Source organism: Mixophyes fleayi, chromosome 2, assembly GCF_038048845.1.
Source record: "Mixophyes fleayi isolate aMixFle1 chromosome 2, aMixFle1.hap1, whole genome shotgun sequence".
Classification (NCBI taxonomy): Eukaryota; Metazoa; Chordata; class Amphibia; order Anura; family Limnodynastidae; genus Mixophyes; species Mixophyes fleayi.
In genome coordinates, this window is record NC_134403.1 from 263483349 (window position 1) to 263506046 (window position 22698).

Consider the following 22698-nt stretch of genomic DNA (forward strand, 5'->3'; position numbering starts at 1 on the left):
GGCTTAATCTGAATCTTAAGTGGAGTCAGAGCAATTTCTAATTTAGTCGATATTGGCCTAAAAAAATGAATTGCCATATGTGGGATCAGCTTGACAGAATAGTGCATATTCAAATTATAGGAGCAAGAAATGCACATAAATAATTTCTGGGCTAAGCATCTCTTTAAAAGTAAAGTGTGGGTCTTGCTGTAATTAATTCTATAAATTGCCCCCCTTGCTTTTCCCTCTTGTACCTCTTTGGTACAATTCAGACTTCACCCTGGGCCACAATCCCAATGCATTCCACCTTTGGTCATAAACCGGTCTTAGATTCCTTAATCGGCTAGTGGCAAGTGGAATATTTCCCTCATTCTCAGATCTCTTCAAATTGGGGACTTCTTACCTCCTCCACCAGAATCTCTACAAGTCTTCTCTCCTCCTTTGAGTAATATTGCCCCAGTTGCTTCTCATCCAAATGCCTTATTTCTTCTCTCTATCATTCAATTGTTACTTTGAATGTCCCCATGAAAAAGGACACAGTTTAAGGGATTTGTGTGAGGCCCTGAATGATGCAGACTGGTCAGGCATATGGAAGATATCCAAATCTTCTATCAGTGTTAGAGTTAAATAAAACGCTGAGAAACTTCCCTACTGCTGGTACCTGTTTCCAACCAGGCTTCATAAACTTTAACTTTATCCTTAGCATCTCTCCCCTCTGCTTGAAAAAGGGGGTTCAATTTTTCATTCTTGGTGGTCCTGCCAAATTATACAGAGATTCTGGTCAGAGATTTTGATTATTGTTACCCTAACCGCTAAAGACCTTACTTTTTTTTTTAAACTTTTTTTTTAAAATTTTGTCACACCAAAAACATAGATATGCGACAGTTACCCAAGAGGGCAGAATCAAGTTACATTGTGAATTGTAAATCAAAGTATAAAGAACAAGCCCACTTGGAGCTATTACAAAACATGAGTAAGTAGAAGAATTTCACAACATTAATTCAATGAAAAACCTTAAAGGGATGCTGGGGAGTGTGGTGTTGTATACAGTAGTGAAGGCAGGGGTAAGATGGGAAAGAGGAAAGGTGGAGGGGGAAGTTTGAGACCAGGCCTGTGGTCACCGGCGGCCAGAGAGAGAACCAAATAGGACACTATATGGTAATGAACCCAGACAGAACTGTATACAGGAAAAGGGAATTCTGAATTTGATCAGATGGTGAATTGGGACCTAAGTGACCATTGTAGATGAACCGGTCTCCCCAGAGAGAATTCGGAGAATTTATGAATCTTCTTATTGAGGTACTCTGAAATTTTCTCCATGGATGCTAGATACCAGATTTTATTTAGAAGTTGCTGTCTGGAAGGAGGATTAGGGTTTTTCCAGTGTTTCGCGACCAGGCATCTGCCCGTGTTGAGGATCTGAACAGACAGTTTCTCTGAATGTTTGTCTAGGACCTCTATGGGGGAGCCAAGAAGAAAGGACCATGGGCACTTTGAGACGTGAACTGTAGTAATGGTGCTAATCAAAGCAGCCACATCATCTCAGAAGGAGGGCTATTTGTGGGCAGGATCACCAGATGTGGATGAAGGATATAAGTGGGAAGTGGACCCGTACGTTTTCTTTAGCCGGGTAGGAACCAGGTACCAGCGGTAATAGATCTTGTTAATGGGAAATGTCCAGCATGTTAAACTAATGTCCAAATAAATTGAGTGAGAAACTTGCGCTTGAAGGCAGTCCCGGGTATGACAACTGTTCGGGAAAATGTCCAGTTCAATCCAAGTGTGATGTAAATGATAAGCGGGTATTCCTAGCAGTGGATGGTAAAGTGTCCGATAGGGGTATCAGCAGAGTAGTGGTAGTCTGTAACTCCAAGTGTAGTGGCGGCGTGCACGCCAACCGTGGAGCGCACGCTTCCTGGATGTCCAAAATCGGATGTGCACAAACTGGAAGTGGCTGGTAATTGACCAACGCGTTTTGTCACCTAGGTGACTTTCTCAAGGCAGTGACGAAGTCCCGAGGCGCCGAGGACCCCGCCTCGAACAGTTGTCATACCTGGGACTGCCTTCAAGCGCAAGTATCTCACTCAATTTATTTGGACATTAGTTTAACATGCTGGACATTTCCCATTTCTTAGGATTGCCATTCTGATCCCCCTCTGGATCGCATCATCCCATCTGCTATCAGTACACCACTGTATAAATCAATGGTCACGGTTCTTTGTGTTTGTACATTGGTTCTTTTCATGACATGTGTGTTTTTTGCATTTAATGTGTTTTTTTATATATTATTGTTGTCAACCCATGATTTTACAAATCTTTGATAAAGACTATTTCCCTCACATATTAGGGTACTTAATTATTTAAGTTCAAGCGCAGAATATTCTGTATCTATATTTATACTTACATTTGCGTAGAGTATTTTAAGTGAATTATCTCTGCATAAGCCCAGAAACGGACATTACGCCAATGAACGTAATTTCTTGCAATTCATGTCTGAACGCTAATGTTATTTACTATTGCCTATGACTTAAGCGGAACTGGGCAGGGAAGGGACGGGCTAACATAGACCACGTAAGGGCATTCTGACACAGATGCTGCCAATTTAAGTTCTATGTTTCTTGCAAGTACGCGTGGTTTCATCAGTATAATTTGCACACACTACCGGTCAGGTGTAAATGCTGACTGATAGTGATAACTGACATATAGGGGTAAATGTATCAAGCTGAGAGTTTTTCGGCGGGTTTGAAAAACCAATCAGATTCTAGCTATCATTTGTTTAGTGCATTCTACAAAATAATAGCTAGAATCTGATTGGTTGCTATAGGCAACATCTCCACTTTTCAAACCCGCCGGAAAACTCTCACCTTGATACATTTTCCCCATAGTTGTAAATTTATCAAGCTGTGAGTATTCCGGTGGGTTTGAAAAATGGAGATGTTGCCTATAGCAGCCAATAAGATTCTAGCTATCATTTTGTAGAATGTACTAAATAAATGATAAATAGAATCTGATTGGTTGCTATAGGCAACATGTCCACTTTTCAAACTCGCCGTAAACTCGCAGCTTGATAAATTAACCCCTAATCTTTTAACTGAAAATTACATGTATTTGTGTCAGTAGCTATTACAGAACAACTGTATGCAATTAAGAGAGACTATAAAAACACATTGTATGTCCGGTACTCATTGAAAGCATCTTTATTTAATTATTGTTAAAAAATTATTATTGTTAAAAAATTATATTAAAAAAGTAAATAAATATTTCTGTAAACGATTATACTGTTTGGTTTCTCCTTTATTTTATGTAAGAAAGTATGCCTTCTGTTTTGACCTATTATTTTACATACACATGTGCGTATACTGCAGTCTGTTCAGTGTATCTCCGTACGATAAGTACCATTTCGGCAGATTGTACTTACACCCAGATTCAAATCGAAACGTATCTTGAGAGATGCTTGGATCTGAGTATGGTCGGAACCATTAACAAGTTCCGTGCTTTTTTTTTAAAAACATAACTTACGTGCAAGTTGTTATATATGCACATAATGGTACAAAATAAACAACATTATCAGTTTGTTATGATCTTTTATTGTACACTGCTGAAACAATAAAAATATTTGGGGGGGGATGTCACAGATTAGTGACTTCCTTAAACACATAAAACCCACACACTTTTACCACCAGATTTCCAAAATCAGTCATTATAATTTTCAACTATGAGTGTTGGTGGTTTGTCCTGTTTTTTCCCCCACTTGTTTAAATTTTACTAAGGCCTATTATTATATATGCACAATATGAGGAGCACTGGTCTGCTTGGATGTGTAATTGTGAGGGCCTCAGCAGGCTGCTCCAGATACAGTTCCCCAGCCTGTGGGAAATGCATGCATGCAAGTCTTGTACTAAAACCTAAAATGACATTGACACACACAAGTTTTGTTTAAAAGTAAGGACTGCTCCATTTATTCTGCAAAGTTGCTCACTGGGCACTTTCTGTTATTACATACATAATATAGAACATAAATGATACACAGGTGTTTGATGTGGGAATAGACAAAAAGACAGGAGAAGGGAGAGCTTACAATCTATTGGGGAGGGCCAAGGCTGTGACAAGAGTGGGGGGTCGTAGAGTAAGAATTTAGATAGAGGCAGGTTGTACCAGTCAGAGTGGAATTAGGCGGGAGACCGGCAAGTTATCTTGAACAGGTGGGTTTTTAAGGAGCGTTTAAACTGTTGAGGCTGGTGGAGAATCTGATTAGGCTAAAATGAATGTATTAAATAGCCAGTTATCATTTTAACATGTATGAGTTAATGATTCTTACATAGAATATTAAAATGTGTTTTCATGCCGTTCTGTAAAATGCACAGAGTAATGACATTTATCTCTCTAGTATGGAATTGGATACGTCATAATGAAAAAGAGCTATTTATTTGTAGGATCAAATTTTTTAGTTTAAATGAAAGTTACTTATGCCTCACTGCATTCACATGGCATGGCATTTGTGCTGTTGATTTATAGTGTTGCAGGTTACTAACCACTATACAATCTATGTTAACATAAATGGTTTCTGTAACACCATAATTTTTAAGTTAGATGACAGAGGAGCATTGATGGGTAGACTGCGGGGGTGGCGAATAATATCACCAAGCTGTTTTTCATTAAAATTAGACTTTCTGCCTTTTAATCAGAGTTAAATTTATAGCTGTGGTTTATTGCCACATTCCATGATCAACACATTAGCAATGTCTCTAGAGTCATTTGGATCATTTTATTACAATTCTTTTTCTACCTTCACCAAGGTTTGATATGTGAAAGAAAAGCAGCAATTTAGAAATGTCTGCAGTATAATCTATAGAATGTATCTTTCTTTGTGATATTCTAACTTATAAACTATTGCCACCAAGAATATATAAACAGTATGGTGCTGTCTGAAACAGCTAGATTTCCCATGATGGTGCTTTAGATAAGTAGCGATCAGTATATTATATAATTGTTCGGTGTAATTAAAACCTTTACAATACTACAGTAGACTAACCTGATTTCCAAGAACTTGGGAATTAGTTAGGTATAAAGTAAATATTTCTGAACCAAACAGCAATAATTAAACATAGGGGGCCTGGTTCAGTAAATAACGCAAAGTGAACGCAATATGTGTTTTTTTAAATCGAACGGAAATTGCACGCAAGTACACCCATATTCAATTACAAGCAGGTCTGCAGAAATGTTTTAGTTGAATATGGGTGTAAGTATGCTCTGCAAATACGGTACTTGTCGTATGCAGACAGAACACACTGCTGGATACGCACAATGCATGTGTATATAAAGTGCCATCAGACTGGACAGATAAGCAAAAAATATTAATAAATACCTTAACACCTGCTAATAATATAATCATTCATAAAAATAAACTGAAAAAAATGTCTTATTTTACACAAAATATGTATATCAGGATGTTTTTAATGCCTACTATACATAAAATGCATTTTTACAGTTGCTTTTATTTTCCAACACATGTTCTGGCATATGCATACACGGCCGTCATCGCTTTCTGTTGAGCTTACATCTGCCTTGTAGCTGATGCAAGTGATACAGCTAAAAATCATGTACCTCAGTGATGCCCAGAGCTTGAATCGGACTGATGTGTGTGCGCTTGGCTTTGGCACGCTCATACTGTATTATTATTATTATTATTACCATTTATTTATATAGCGCCACTGATTCCGCAGCTCTGTACAGAGAATTCACTCACATCAGTCCCTGCCCCATTGGGGCTTACAGTCTAAATTCCATAACACACACAGACAGACAGAGACACACGGAGACAGACAGACACACACAGACAGACACAGACACAGACAGACTAGGGTCAATTTGTTAGCAGCCAATTAACCTACTAGTATGTTTTTGGAGTGTGGGAGGAAACCGGAGCACCCGGAGAAAATCCACGCAAACACAGGGAGAACATACAAACTCCACACAGATAAGGCCATGGTCGGGAATTGAACTCATGGCCCCAGTGCTGTAAGGCAGAAGTGGTAACCACTTAGCCTGTACATAGCCTATGTGCATACCCTTCCCTATGCTGCCCTTCAAGTTGTAGGCTGCCGGAAGTGTAGTCTGCGTTCGAAGAGGAATTTCATGCACATGCGTTCACTGGCATTTAGTCTGTTCCTGAGCATGCTCAGGGAAAATTTTATGCACAATACAGCAAGAATCGGGCCCAAGTAGTTTAAATAATAATACATTAGTAAATGTTGGTTTGTGGTAACTGGTGCTGGTGACAGATTATTTCGAGTGGATTCCTGTGCATTTACTGACGAGACACTGTTTATATATATGCTTAATTTGCTAAAGTGGCATTTCAGAGGCAGAGAAGTCACATGACATATCAGTTGGGGACTTTAAGGTTGTCAGGTAATTGCCACTTTCTACCTGGCTATTACTGCCTATGACATCTTGCATGTGGGACAAAGCTCTGGACAGTGACTGATAGCCACAACATAGACAGATGGATTTCCAGGTCTGTAGCATAATAGCACTCACCAGAGAGGGCTGGGGAGGTGGTGTGAAGTGTGCAGCAGCTGGGTCTTCAGGCAGATGGACAGAGAGCAGAGCCTGAGGCTGTATGTTAAACTTGTGCAAATGAGAGGGGAGCGGAGCAATAGAGAGTGTGGTGGATGAGTGTGGGAGCGCATGATATCGTGGCAGACACTTAACTTCTGTTCTCAATATGCAAATACATGTTTGTTAGTAAAAATCTAAGACTAAATAGTATTATAATTGAAATGCTTTTATTCAGCCAATTAACACTATGAAGCTGTGAAATATAGAGGATGTATGTAAATAAAAAAAGAGATATTCTATTTTGTTTGCACCTTAACATATAGATTCCCAGATAAATATATAAACACATATAAAAAATATTGTATGTATTGCATTAGTTCTGTGCAAAGCATTTTACAGCTACACGGCTCCGGCTGATGTATTGTACAGCCATCCAGTTGGTTTCTTTATATAGGGCAAATATAAAATGTTATCTAATTGAATATCATTACAATCTGGTTTATGAAATTTTGCCACTCCTGTGTTTAACATTAACTGTTGTGTTTTGTAACAAAATCGATACTTCAGGCTAAAATGTTTAATTCCTATGTGATTTGCTATTTGCCTGCTTTTGTATGCTGCCAAAGAATATGCTGACACTATATAAATAAATGCGAAAGATCATCATCATCATCATCATTATCATCATCTATTTATTTATATAGCCAAAGTGTTTGAAGCTGACGGAGCATTTTGAAAACTGCAAAACACTTTGTCACACTGATTCTCTTGTTCTCCTTCTGCTGTAGGACGGTCAAGCACAGCACACTCACACTGCGCCCTGAGGAACAGAATGAAGTCTCACCCTGGCTTATGGCTATCTTATATCCTTTTCCTTCTTAAGCTGGTTTGCACCATTGATGTACCTCTGGACTGTAAGTTAAATGGAGAAAGATTGTTTATAAATATTGATAATAATAATTTATTACCTTCTTGTCTTCATTTTAGTGTCTAGAATGAAAGACCGTAGCTGATTCATCATATCAATATAAGTAATTATGTGACAATTGTAATCAGCTATCTATAATCACAGACATTTGTGTTTATGGATCTATGGACAATGTTTTACCTGAGCTGCTTGTGCAGCCATGTATGTTGTGCAGATGGTAACATTACAGGCTGTAACAACAAGCTGTGACCCTTAGCATCCACCACTGCTCCCATACAATACCTCAAGGACCCAGTGACGCTTGGGGCCTTTTGACCACAATGGCCTAGTGATCTTGCACAATGACACTCAGAACTGTCCTGCATTGCAGGTGGTAGTTAAGAAGAATCAGAGCAGCTGCTGCTCTCTAGTGACACATTATACATACCAGCCTCCCCCTCATAACCAGAGAAGGCAGAATCACATCAGGCCAGACATTGCACATAGCCATGAATACTCTATTTGAGCACATCGTTGAGTTTAATCCTCTTCTATCTTAGACATTAATGCATTTGGCATCTTTTTATTGATCCTTATCCATGAGCCTTAACCGAGTTGATTTCAGCCATAGAGGAATGCCATAATTTACCCACGGCTAATTTAGAAGCCTGAAAAGTAAATGAGGTCAGACTGCTGGTGAGGCCAGGTGCAGGTGCAGTATATTTATATTTAGGAGGCTTCACAGAGGGAGTGACAAGTTAACCAGGAAATAAATGCACACCTCTTTTCTCTTTCCTGAAATTTCAAAACTGTATAGAGTGAATACAAATCTTGATTTTTGGTTTCAATTTCAATATAAGCCTACAATGCTGGGCAAATGACGCAGCAGTGGAGGACAGTCTGTATGGACTGCTTATGGAATGTAAACTTTGAAGAAAGTCCAGCCTTTAGATACAATTTAATAGAGGGTGTGTCTGTACAACTAAAGATGCCTAGTAGGGCATTTATTTGTTAAAAAATGACCCATGGGGCCTACTTCAATTCAATATAGATTTACACAGAGGGATGGAACAGTTTGAGAGCAGAGCGGGCGTCTTGGCTGCAGCAGGGAGTATTGAAGGGAGGGGAGATATTGACCTGGCATTGATGGTCTCCCTCATCTCCTGCCCTGTAGTGTCCGCTCCCACTGCACCCATTGCATTTTCTGACACCAACACATAGTTCAATATAAACTGAACGTCACCTGCTTGATATTGGTAACCATCTTTGCTTTGTTAATAGCAATTTGATTCTGGTATATCATGTGAACAAGTGGTGGAAGTGGTCTGGTATGTGGTGGTATGCCAAACCGCCACTTCTCTTACTTCCTTCATTGTAACACTATCAGATGCCATTACATTTATCATACCGCCACTTCTAACTGTCCACTTCAACCACTGATCTGATCTATGTGAATTTGATATTATAACTTTGTGTCTTTTTATGTTTGTATGTAAAATAATATATTTGTAAATAAAGTGAGGTTGTTGTGATTAAATTTATTGTTTATATGTATTTTATATATGTGTCTATTGTTGTTTTGTGTAATAAACCCTCACCCTCAAAAATTGTCAGTTGTAACCTTTAGGAGAAAGTTTTACATTTACACACGTTTTGTATTTTATTTCATTTTTTTGTTGACTAACCTTGTCTCTTCTTCAACCTCCCATTTGCACTCATGGAAACTAACAGCAAATATTCAACGAGACCGTAAGTTTCATTCTGGAGATCTGTTTGCTTCTAGCTTACATTGGCAAAATTGACAAAATGAATAGGCCACAATCTTTGTCCCTTTTCAAGCACCTAATTTTTCTTTTGCTTGTGTTTCAGCTTGTTACATTTTAAACAAAAAAACCCCCAGGAAACTGAAAAATGAGCACAAATCAAAATCAAAACAATTTATCAATTGTATATATTATTTAACAATAATATATTGCTGGGCAGCTGAGGTATGTTCAGCTGACTCAATAATACTGTCCCGTAAGGGTTAACTTAGCGCTTTGTTTACCCAGTCTCAGGGGATATAAACTGAAAGCTAAGACATGTGCAAATATTAGGACTTATTTGCTAATATTGCATGCAGGTGCATAAGCTTCACAGAATCAAAGCAACCAATTAACAATATGTTTTTATCAGGCTGCTGCGGGTTAGGCAATGAAAGTATGTGTCTGATTGGTTGATTTTATTTACTGCATGGAAACTAACAGCAAATATTCAGGTTAGGGCCTAACCGTTAGGCAATGAAAGTATGTGTCTGACCCAGCCCATGGTAGCCCACTATGGGACCTGCTTGGAGGGTAGATGCCCCCCTGCCCACCAGCTCCTGTATGTGAGCTCCTAAACGGTCAACCTAAACGGTTCAGAGGAGAACTGATCATATCTGATAAAAGCTGTCCAGATTTACCTAAGTCTGAAGTCCTCTGAGTCAGGAAGGAGGGGAGGTTCATGATTTCACTCTTGCAAAAAAGTGGTGGTATGGAGCAAAGAAAAAAATGATCAATAGGAAGAAGCAACCTATATGTTTTGCTGTGCAGATTGCTAGTGCTGCAGTCTGTGGTTCAGTTACACTCTTCTAAAGAAAATGCTTGAGGCACACTGATTGCCGACTGGTTTTTCTGTTTGATAATGGCCATTTTTTATGACCTAGACAAGTTCATCCCATTTTACTGACTCTTATCTCAGTAGTTGCCCTGGGGAAAATAGTCCACTTCAACAGGAGTCAGGCCCTCTTTATGCTCATAGACACAGCCATGCTGACAAGCCACCTATACAGAAAACCATAGCCCACATTGGATTGGCTACATATGTGCAACATTACATTTACAGACACATGAATGGTTGTGTTTGAAAGGATTCCATTAACTTTTGGTTCAAATCTCCAGACTAATCTTTATAACCAAATATAAGGAAGGTGAGGTATATATAATAGTTTTGAGAAGCACAGAGACATACAGTATGAGAAAAAGAAGCTGCCACCTTATACTAGTCATATTTGTGCATTATACAGCTGTCTGCTTGTTTGGTAATGTGTGTGTTAGCAATTGCGGGAGCCCTTTGACTGCTTGGCAGCTGCATGATCCCAGAAGGCGTTGGAGATATGTACTCGTGGAAGACCTAACTGAATCTATGTTCTTTCTGCAGTACTTCAACCTCCAACCATTAACAAGCAATCTGTGAAGAATTATATTGTTGATCCACGGGATAACATTATCATTGAGTGTGAGGCTCAGGGAAACCCACATCCCACGTAAGTATAATGTGAATGGAATAGGAACCACTACTGCCCTCTGTGTGTGTTTTCCTGTTTTAGATTAAGTCTACTGTAACATTAGCCTGACAAAATGGAAATAGAGGTGAAACAAATATTTTGGTGCAGAATTGTGTGAACTGTACAATCCTGCCTATTGTTGTTGCTCAAAACATCTCTGATTATTCATAAAATCATTCAGATGTTGATCACTGCACGCTGTCATATTTCTTTGCAGCTTTGGCTTAAGTCAAGACTTGGGTCAATAAAAGTACTTTGTGAGCAGCAATGTATTAAACAGATTACTTTTTTATACTTTATCTATTTGCAAATTACACAATAAAATATATCATCAGAGCAAATCTTCTCTATTATTATATAATGGGGCAGGGAAAGATGTGAATGATTACATATTCTATGTACAGTGCTGTGTAATATTATTATTATTATTATTATTATTAATATTTATTTATAAGGCGCCACAAGGCATCCGCAGCGCCGTACAGAGACAAACAAAATCACAATACAATGGGAGACAGCACAGTACAGTAAACACAGCAACTCAGTACGCTCAATGCACAGCTAGAGAGGGCGGGGAAGGGGAGGGAGGATCCGCAAATGACGGGGCCCAAGAAGGAGGGCGCGGAAGACAGGGAGACCCCCAGGGGGGAGGAGGGAGCGAGAGTGGACGTGGGGTGGAGGACCCTCGAGGAGGAGGGCTAAGTAGCTGGAGAGCAGAGTTAGAAGTGGTGGAAACAGGAGGAGAGATGGCCCTGCTCAGAGGAGCGTACAATCTAATTTTGTAATATTGTCATATTACAATCTAATATGATTGGTGCTATATAAACAGTAGTAATAATAATCTCTCTAAAGTCCTATTTCATATTGCTATTAACATGATGGTTTTATTCCTCTAGATTTACATGGACACGGAATGGGAAATTTTATAATGTGGCCAAAGATCCAAAAGTTTCATTCCGCAGGAGGTCCGGAACCCTCGTCATAGACATTTACGGGGGTGGGCGGCCTGAGGACTACGAAGGAGAATATCAGTGCTTTGCTCGTAACCGGCATGGGACAGCCCTTTCCAATAAGATCTTGCTGCAAGTCTCCAGTAAGTTCCCAGGGAGCAGTAACACAGTGGACTCATAGCACAGATGGATGGCAAAAGCAGTAAAACAATTACAGGAATCCATTTACACCAAATCTATTAATAGACATACATGATCTGACAAAATAAACTGTAAAAGATTTCCAGTGGCAGGATTGTCTTCTGAAACCCATGAGTATTGTTCAGGGATATATGATGAAGCAAACCGAGGCAGCTGTATCAGGCCAGTTACCCAATGACCACATACCCATTTCCTCTTGTGCCTACGGCCAGGTTTGGCCTCATGATTTATGTACTCGTGTTCATTGAACCACAGGTGTAACCATGCTCAGGCAGCAAGGAAATTTGTCTAATTTACAGTGTACGTTGCTTGTAAACAAATGGTCATGTAGGAGATTAGAAGCAGGAGAATGGCCTCGTCCCCTGTCCCCCCATCCACCATACAAATAAAACTGCTCTAAAAATAATAAAAAATAAAAAGAACTTCAATTTACTTTGAAATAATCCTTTTTGTATTGCAGCTGTATTCAACAGTGACATTAATGGATAAAACTAGGGTTAAAAGGTTTAATACTGCTTGTTTAACAGATCTTCTGTTTGATAATGTGGGAGAACAGGAGTCTTTATGTTGGGATCGGAGGCCAGTTATATTTCCTCAGGCTTACAGCTTGCAGTGCATGGAATGAACACAGAAATGTTTTGTTGTGTTAACTATGCCTAGGCAATATAACATTGGAGTGAAATATATAGTGAAGTGGAATGTTTATTTAAATGTCAAGGCTAGAAGTTGTCAGAAGATACTATTGTTATCATTGAGAATATTTAGAGCTACTTAGGGATTTATTCACTTTTGTATCCCTCCAGTGAAAGCACATAGAAATGTCATCTTACGCTGTAATATCGCTCAGTCTACTTCACTTACCATGAACCTCTACCTGTCTTCCTTCTACAGGATCCCCACTGTGGCCTAAGGAAAAGCTGGACCCTGTTGTCGTAAGTGAGGGGGCTTCCCTCACTCTGCAATGCAACCCTCCCCCTAGTCTCCCTCCTCCGGTCATATTCTGGATGAGCAGCTGTAAGTGGGAGATACGGGTGGGCTGATGTGATCTGCATACAATACAGCATAGTCTCACTCAGTATCCATGTGTATGTGTTTTAAATATATATCTGTTGGAATACATGTTTACATGTTTTTGTTAAGATGTATCTTGAAAAGAAAGAAAACGTATTTACAAGAAATTGGGCATATTAATATAACACTATCAGGTATAGGACTCACCAGCCAGCTATTCCTTCCACATATTTCCCTGGCTAATATTGTGTAGGGTGAGGACAATGCCATGGTGCGGTTAGCTGTACTCTACACAGTGAAGTCTGTGCACAGGAAATAAACAACATCAGACTCTTTTTGAAGATTGGGACTGTACTTATAATATATAAATATATATATATATATATATATATATATATATATATATATATATATATATGTCCACCGGTAAGAGAGATACTTGGTTTTTCAAGCCTTCTTTCTCTAATTCTGGTATGTCTGACACTGGGTGGGTGTGAGGGGTGAGATTAAGCAGGGGTTCTGTGGGGAAATTGAAAGAGCAGATAAAAGGTGAGGGATATAGCAGTGGTGGACCTACCTTGGCCTCAGGAGGTGCAGCCTCTATGGTTCCTGGAGGTGATGGCGGCCTGGCAATGTACATTGAAGGTGCACACACTTCCCCTACTCTGATTTAGTAAATCGCTCTTTCTCTCTCTCTCTCTCTCTCTCTCTCTCTCTCTCTCTCTCTCTCTCTGTAGCCATGGAGCCAATTACACAGAACAGACGAGTGTCTCAGGGTCTGAATGGGGATCTCTACTTCTCTAATGTCCTACGTGAGGATGCACTGACCGATTACAGCTGCAATGCTCGCTCCCATTTCACGCACACCATCCAGCAGAAGAATGCCTATACTCTCAAAGTGCTGACCAGTAAGTGGCTCCTCATTCGCTGTGGTGTAAGCAGGCTTTGGCTTAATATATACAGTTACATCTTCTGTTTCTCAGGTTTTACAGGTGCATGTAAAGCATCAGCAAACTGAATCCTTTGTACCAAGGTTTCTAACTGTTACAGTGCAGTCCTATTTACTCATGCATGGTATTTACCCATCAGTAGACAGGACTGAACACAGGTACCAGCAGAAAGTACAAGTGTACCTGACTGTAGTTTAAGAGCTACTGGTAGACTTTGTCTGAAGAGTCCCTCAGCAAAAGCCATTAGATTATGACATTTTTTCATTGTAATTGTTTCTTTATTAGGCATATAGTGTATTAATACACATGCAGTTTATATCCACTCCACATTTTTCTGTAACTGTTAATAGATCATATAGGTTTACATTATTGTGCACAGTGTAGCTGAGTCTCTGATTATTTGTATTTATTAGGTTAGTGGAAGCTACCATATTGCTCCTCTGCAAAAAGACTAAAATAAATCTCACCAATACACTCCAATTGTGTTTTTAATGGTGACATTATTATGTACCTGTCATGTGCACGCAGTGGAGTTTATGGCCTGTAGCAGTATTTTGAAAAACACAACCTATCAATTTACTTAGGAACCAGTGACATCCTCCAGGGACGTCATGGCTCCCTCTAGTGTGTGTGGATGTTAGGTGCATTGTAACATGAACATGTTAGAATACTAGATTGGATTTAGAAAACAGTATATTATATGAACAAAACACTCGCTGTAACTAGTAAAAAAAGGTCTACAAAACAGACAATCATTCTGTAAAGCAAGTCATAATTGAATAGAAGTCTGCTAATCCCACACTGCTAGCAGCTTGATTATGTTTTACATTTTGCATCTGTCTGTTGGTCTCAAAGCCATTTTATGAAGAATCAATGTTTCAATGGACTAACAAAGTCAAATTGTACTGCACCTTAGAATATGTTTTATAAACACAAGACACAGTAGTAATAAATTTCATGTCACAGAAAATCCTGCAGAAATGCTTCCTCCTGCTGCTGTTCTTTGTTGTTTTTTTCCCAATTATTTTGTTTATTTTGCCAATTATCAGATGTTTGCTAGAAATGTAATAACTCCTGGTCATTAGCTCTCGCAGATCCCTTAAACTTTCTTTGTTGCCTCCTGAAGCATATTAATGCAGTTGTCTCGCTGTCTGGATGCTGCTGCCTCTGTGTACTTTTCTGCTATTTTTGTAGCCATTTCATTTTGTCTATTTCCATTCTTCTCTTTTACAAAAACCTTTTATTCATCAACCATTTCTCAGTTTTTTGTGTCACTTCTTTTAGTTAAGTTCTTTTACAATAGGTAAAACATCCTCTATATAGGATTATATATGAATATCCTCTATTTAATATTGAACCCTTGCACATTTTAACGTATCTATGAAAATATAGTGGCAAATTTATTATTGAAGTTAACATGGCGTTGCTATAACTTTGGTGCAGTTCACATAGAAAAATATGTGTGACATTCCTGAAAAGATTATTATTTTAAAAATGCTTACTTGCATTTTGAAGAATCCCATACCTATCTGCACTCTATCACATCCAATTATATATACTTTCTGTATCGTGCATGGTTCCAGCACACTCAGGTCTTTTAATTCTGCATCTCTTACCTAGCCTTTGTTTCTTATTTGAGACTTTATTATTTACATTTTTTCCTACTCATCTTTTCTACTTCACTTCATCCTCTACGATGTTTCACTTTCTCATCTTCCACTGCAAGTATGTACCTCTGGGGCTCTCACCATGTCTTGTTTATTCCAGAGAGTTCCCGTAATGACTCTGCAATACATTCCACTGTGAACCTCACTATAATGTACCATGGTGAGTCCTTGGGGTCCTTAGACCTCCATCCAATCTCACCTTCTAGCTAACCACTCTCACTCTATTCATAACAATGCCTGAAGGCTGAGAAACTCTGGCCTTGAAGCTGCTCAGAAACATGAAATGCAAGCCCTTGTAAAGAGCTAGTTTTATTGATTGGTAATTACTAAATATATAATACACTTATACTGGACAGTTCTCAGTCCCATAAATAAGTACACAGAAAGACAGACACATGCATGACTAGTGAAAGTTAATTCACAATCAGCTGTCACTTATATGTCAATAGACTAAAAATAATAGTTATTAATGTAGAATTTTGAAAAAAGGAAAACTAACCTCATAAGTCTTCATCTACTTAAGACCTTACAAAAACATTGAAATTAGGGCTGCATATAAATCATTTTATTTTGTCATCCCAAGATACTCCCCACTTTGTCAGTGCTGTTATAGCCATTATATGTATGCTGAGCTTCACTTGCCCCTTATCTTTTCCTTGCTTTAATTACTGTGTCGCTGTTGCTTTATTTGGCTTTGTAACCAAGGCTGGCTTTGCACTTTTGACTTCTGGTCTTCACACTTTTAAGCTTCATGTGACCATTGCTTTTTAGGCAGCAGGATATTTTACTTACATCAATGGGTCTCAGTGAAATCATCGTCTGAGATACCTTTTATAGTTTTATGAAGTGTATATGTTTAACTGACATCCACTAGGTTCACAACATACAACTGAGCCTATCCCTGGAAAACATACCCAGAAGCAACTTGATATGTATTCTCTTTGTGATGATAATAAGTGCTCATACAAATAATGGTATCCTTCATCATGAGAAACGCAACCTTTCTGGGCTTGGGACACTCTGAACAGTAGCGGTAATGAAGAACTTATCTTGAGAGTCATTGACAGAAGCACCAGCTGGACAAGGATTAATTAGTGCTTTTCTCGAGCACCAAAACATGAACTACCATGATTTTTGAGTGAAAAATGCACTTGAACACTCATAGAAACCTATACTTATTTGGTTATTCACCTATTGATGGGAGTACTGGCACCTAATAAAACAGCCCTGAATGTTCTAAAATATGCTCTAGCCAGCAAGGCTTGCAAACAATAAATAATTCATCAGATGTTAATGCAGAACATCACTTTTTTGTTGATACAATAATTTGAAATCTCCAGTAGCAAAAAAGGGACTAGCCTGGGACAACAAGGACACATTCAAGTCCATTCACCTTGGCGGTTAATACTGACTATTTTCGAGCAAGAGTGCTACACTACCACAACAAGAGTTTTTGCATTTATCTTTTTATTTCTAGTTTTTATTACATAGTTTTTTTCATCTTAATCATCACTCTGTTTAATTATAAAGCCATCAATGTATCCGATAAAAATGAATAGTCTCTGAAGACAAGGCAAATAAAGTGAGGAACACTGAGCTGCGGGCTTGAGAGGCTCATACTATAAACCTACTGATGGGTTCTCACTAATTAACAAGTAATTGACTAACTCTGTGCTCCAGACCGATTGGGGGTCCCATGGGGGTTGTACACAGATCCTTAAACAGAGAGCAGGTGCCTGAAGTAATAGATTGAATCTCACTAAAGAGATGTAAAACGAATGATTTCCAATGGGATATGGCACTAAAGCAGCAATTTATTGTAGTAAATTGTAGAGATAAACATTTGTCTTTGTTTTGATCACGTGAAAAATATAACACTTCTGTTTTTACAGCCCTCCTCCTCTTATAACCTACATAGTATTGTGTAAGGATTAGCAGATGCCAAAATGTTATTAGTTAAATTATTGCTAATAAATGGCCTCAGTAATGCACATAACACGGAAAATGCAATTATTGTTCAATCTTTGGCAACAACAGTAGTGGATATGGCCCCCTCCTTTATGATTAGGCTTCATTTTTGGAGATCTTGAAATTGCTGCTTTAGAGAAATACCAGATGTAATTACTATGTTTAATTAACTTACTTACAGGGTACCTATAGATTTGTGTGATGGTCTGCATGGTCCAAGTTCACTCTGATATAACTTATCTGATAATGGTAAATTAATAAAATTTTTCGTTCTCAGCCCGGGAGGTACCTGAAAGAACTCCAACATTTTTGCTGCCTACAGGGACTTCTAGCACCAAACTGGTGTTGCGTGATGAAGATCTGCTTCTAGAGTGTATCGCCTCCGGGGTGTAAGTATTGTAGCGTTTCTATAATACCTCTATTCAGTGCTACTGTCGTCAGCGCCAGTCCTGGAATCTCCAGTGCCCCCCTGCACTGAGATGACGCATAGGCTTATTCTGATACCTGCTCTGTTTAGACCGGAGACTCGGAGCATAATGGGGGTGATCGCTAGCACCGAAAAATATATTTTATTGGTGCCAACTCTCGCGCTTACCAAGCTTACCGAATTCCGCCAGTCCTGGCTATCCCAAGATTATTACTATACAAAGTGTGTCAGCATTTTATGTATCCTCTTCTGTAAATTAGAAGGAAGTCATTAAGCATTTCCCGCACCATATGCTTTTATACAGGTTATGGAAATCTGAGGTGATATCTAAGATCCATAATAGTTTAGAGTTGTACCTTCATTATTCCTATTAAAACACAAGTTGTCCTAATGAATGCTAAAGTGATGACATCAGAACTGAGAAATTATTTACAGGATTTCATAAATACATTGACATTACTTTTGTATTATATTATGTATCACATTAAGTAAGTGTGTTCATGGAGGGAAATGTGTTCACGGAGGAGGAAGCAGATCACAAATCTGTCTCCAGGGAAATATAGTTATGTCTTTTCAAAGGCAAACCTCAGTTCCTATTCCAGAGCAAGAGCGAAAGGCACTCATCATTTACATTAATGTACAGTCATGGTCAAAAGTTTTGAGAATGAAACAAATATTATTTTTCACAAAGTCTGCAGTCTCAGTTTTTATGATGGCAATTTGCATATATTCCAGAAAGTCATAAAAAGTGATCAGATGAATTGCAATTAATTTCAAAGCCCCTCTTTGCCATGTCAATAAACTTTATCCCAAAATCAACATTTCCACTGCATTTCAGGCCTGCCACAAAAGGACCAGCTGACAACAGGTCAGTAATTCTCTCGTTAACACATGTGACAGTGTTGACGAGGACAAGGCTGGAGATCACTCTATCATGCTAATTGAGTTAGAATAATAGACTGGAAGCTATAAAAGGAGGGTGGTGCTTGAAATCATTGTTTTTCCTCTGTTAACCATGGTTACCTGCAAGGAAACACGTGCAGTCATCATTGCTTTGCACAAAGAGTGCTTCACAGGAAAGAATATTGCTGCTAGTAAGATTGCACCTAAATCAACCATTTATCGGATCATCAAGAACTTCAAGAAGAGAAGTTCAATAGTTGTGAAGAAGGCTTCAGGGTGCCCAAGAACGTCCAGCAAGCGCCAGGACCATCTCCTAAAGTTGATTCAGCTGCGGGATCTGGGCACCACCAGTGCAGAGCTTGCTCAGGAATGGCAGCAGGCAGGTGTGAGTGCATCTGTACGCACAGTGAGGCGAAGACTTTTGGAGGATGGCCTGGTGTCAAGAAGGCCAGCAAAGAAGCCACTTCTCTCCTGAAAAAACATCAGAACAGACCGATATTCTGCAAAAGGTACAGAGATTGGACTGCTGAGGACTGGGGTAAAGTAATTTTGTCAGGTGAATCCCCATTCAGATTGTTTGGGGCATCTGGAAAATGCTTGTTCAGAGAAGGAAAGGTAAGCGCTACCATCAGTCCTGTGTCATGCCAACAGTAGAGCATCCTGAGATCATTCATGTGTGGGATTGCTTCTCAGCCAAGGGAGTAGGCTCACTCACAATTTTGCCTAAGAACACAGCCATGAATAAATAAAGGTACCAACACATCCTCCAAGAGCAACTTCTTCCAACCATCCAAGAACAGTTTGGTGAGGAACAATGCCTTTTCCAGCATGATGGAGCACCTTGCCATAAAGCAAAAGTGATAACTAAGTGGCTCGGGGATCAAAACATCGAAATTTTGGGTCTATGGCCAGGAAACTCCCCAGACCTTAATCCCAGAACTTGTGGTCAATCCTCAAGAGGCGGGTGGACAAACAAAAACCCACAAACTCTGACAAACTCCAAGCATTGATTAGGCAAAAATGGGCGGCCATCAGTCAGTATGTAGCCCAGAAGTTGATTGACAACATGCCGGGGCGAATTGCAGTGGTCTTCAAAAAGAAGGGTCAACACTGCAAATATTGACTCTTTGCATAAACTTAATGTTATTGTCATTAAATACTTTTGACACGTATGAAATGCTTGTAATTTTACTTCAGTATACCATAACAATGTCTGACAGAGAAGTCTAAAACCACTGAAGCAGCAATCTTTGTGCAAACCAATACTTGTGTCATTCTCAATACTTTTGTCCATGACTGTATGTGCACTGCAAGTCCCAGCCATTGTTGATATTGAAAGGGGCTATAATATAGGGAGTACATTTTTCTATTACTCATTGTGAACTAAGATCTACAATATGGAGGCATTACATATCTCAGGAGGAGATTCAATTCAGTGTTATGCGTCCCAGGAACGTCCACGGAAGCACATTGTGCCAATGTTATGGCAGGAATCTCCGCTCATTTTTCCTCGCACCCCTCGGAGGTGGGCAGGAAAATTAGCGGAGATTCTTACAGTAATGGCTGGCAGTGTGCACAGCTGGTAATCGCGGCACATCGCCAGCAATTGAATCCTCCCCTTAAATTCATTATTCATTACTAGGAACAGTAGGGTCTACATTTGTTTCCACTTCCAATGATTCTGTGCTTGTGTTCTACAGACCAACTCCTGAAATAATGTGGTACAAGAAGGGAGGGGAGCTACCTAGTCAGAAACTGAAGTTTGAGAATTTCAACAAGACTCTTCGCATTGCACCCGTGTCTGAGGAAGACAGTGGAGAGTATTTTTGCCAGGCATCAAACCGGATGGGCAGCATCAGACACACAATCTCTGTTCGGGTGAAGGGTAGGAACTGCAGTGATAAACTACTTTGGGCTTTTTTAACGAGACTATTATATAGTTTCTGCAGTAATTTGACAGTTTAGTTGCACTTGATGTGTTCCTTTCATGCAAAGATATCTGAGCTAAATACACATCCACTCACACATAAACCAAATAATGCAATTTCATTTAAGAGCCATCTATTGATAAATCCCAATTGGATAAAATGGATAATGCATAATTAATCTACAATCTGAGCTTTCACTGTTAGAGAACAGCTTCTCTCACACTATACCATGCAGTGCCTATACTGAGAGCAACGTGAACCATACACACAGCGAGCATGAACGATACACTGATTTCACCAGTCCTACTATTGCTCAACACAAAAAAATCTTCTCCAGTGTAGATGTAGAAGACAGGCATAAGAATTTAATATCCATTTCTCACATTTGTTTTGTTATGTCAGCGGCTCCTTATTGGCTAGATGAACCCAAGAACCTGATATTAGCCCCAGGAGAAAATGGTCGATTGGTTTGTCGTGCCAATGGCAACCCTAAACCCACCATTCAGTGGCTGATGAATGGAGAAGCCATCCCAGGTATGGATACACAGATAGAAGTAGAGAGGAATGGTCTGGGCAGCCGTTTTCTATATCTTTATGTTGTGCAGTATTGTACATGGGGAGATTACATAAAAACAAACACTGATCACAACTTGGTTCAGAGATTACAAATTTGTAAATTTTATAAAGGATAATTTTATTCCTTTGTTGCTACATGCCCACCGTCTGAGATGTGTTTTTTAACACTAATAAAAATGCTGAAAAAAATCTATACGTTTTCCATACATATTTAATATGCATTGTTACTGCCGTTTTAGCGATGATTGTACGTTTTCAAATGGTTTGAAACATGGCAAATGTGGGGGAAAGGAGTGTTTGTAAAAACACAATGTCAATGCAAGTAAAGAAACAAATGGGTGTGGACTCAGTAATTTATTGTTGCATCCATGTACATACATTTTATATGTGTTAAAAATAAATGTAAATGCATAATTCAGACACCAGTGGGTATGTACCCTTTCAGTGAATAATAGGTCATAGAGATAATATTTACATATTGCTTTCCTCTTCAGACTCAAGCCAAAGAGCTAAGTAGATAACTAAATATGATTCTAGGGAAATGAATCCTCAGTAAATATACCCACCGATTGTTTACCTAATGTGTAGAACATGGATATGACTATTTGTACTAGCTATTGAAACCAGTTTGGTGTTTTAATGGTTAGGGGTAGACGGTGGGAGGCTGCATCATAGTTGGACGTATTTTCAGAATATATTAATCAAGATTACATTATTGATATATTGGAAGATTCAAGGGTTTCAATCTTCCAATATATCAGTATTATTTTTTAAATTGGTTGGGATATGCATACAAGGCACTTGCTTAATGTTCACTGTAGTAACAAGGAAATTAATGTATATATAATTTAGGAAAGTTTTTTCCAGTAAACTAATTTAGTGTTAAGAAATCTTAATTTAGAATAGCTTGATGTACATATATCAAGAAGAATAACAAATGGAGGGGTGTGGTAGGGTAACCCGGCACTTACAAATCCGACACACGCCACACTGACCAAAAAATCACAATGAGTATAACAGCGATAATATAATGATTTAGACTAACAATGTAACTGACAGCGTAAAAAGTTTTTTCTTTTAAAGTGGAGATGGGTGGACCCACACCCTGAATAATGTAATCCAGGCTGTGGGTCCACCCATTGCCACTTTAAAACTGCAGTTATCATGATGTCCATTAAAAATGACGTCATTTTTTTATTGTATGGGTTTTTCAAAGTCGCATTTTACATTTGAAGGGGATTTTAGCTGCCGGAAATACTAGTTGTCAGTTACATGGTTACTCGATATCATTATATTATCGCTGTTATACTCATCGTGATTTTTTGGTCATTGTGGTGTGTGACGGGTTTTTAAGTTCCGATTA

At 38.9% G+C, this 22698-nt stretch overlaps 1 protein-coding gene across 9 annotated transcripts in view; it reads left to right on the forward strand.

The window, feature by feature from the left end:
• The window catches only part of NFASC (neurofascin), an 87623-nt gene that overhangs the window by 25957 nt on the left and 38968 nt on the right, over positions 1-22698 (forward strand). For 6 of the 9 annotated variants that reach the window (XM_075196093.1, XM_075196096.1, XM_075196089.1 and 3 more), the window contains exons 2-10: positions 7329-7454; positions 9179-9196; positions 10628-10733; positions 11651-11847; positions 12797-12919; positions 13654-13824; positions 17779-17890; positions 20532-20716; positions 21162-21293. In XM_075196093.1, coding sequence (XP_075052194.1) covers positions 7329-7454; positions 9179-9196; positions 10628-10733; positions 11651-11847; positions 12797-12919; positions 13654-13824; positions 17779-17890; positions 20532-20716; positions 21162-21293 — 1170 coding nt within the window. The remainder of the gene's footprint in view (positions 1-7328; positions 7455-9178; positions 9197-10627; positions 10734-11650; positions 11848-12796; positions 12920-13653; positions 13825-17778; positions 17891-20531; positions 20717-21161; positions 21294-22698) is intronic. The other 3 variants (XM_075196090.1, XM_075196092.1, XM_075196097.1) reach the window with 1 other exon arrangement.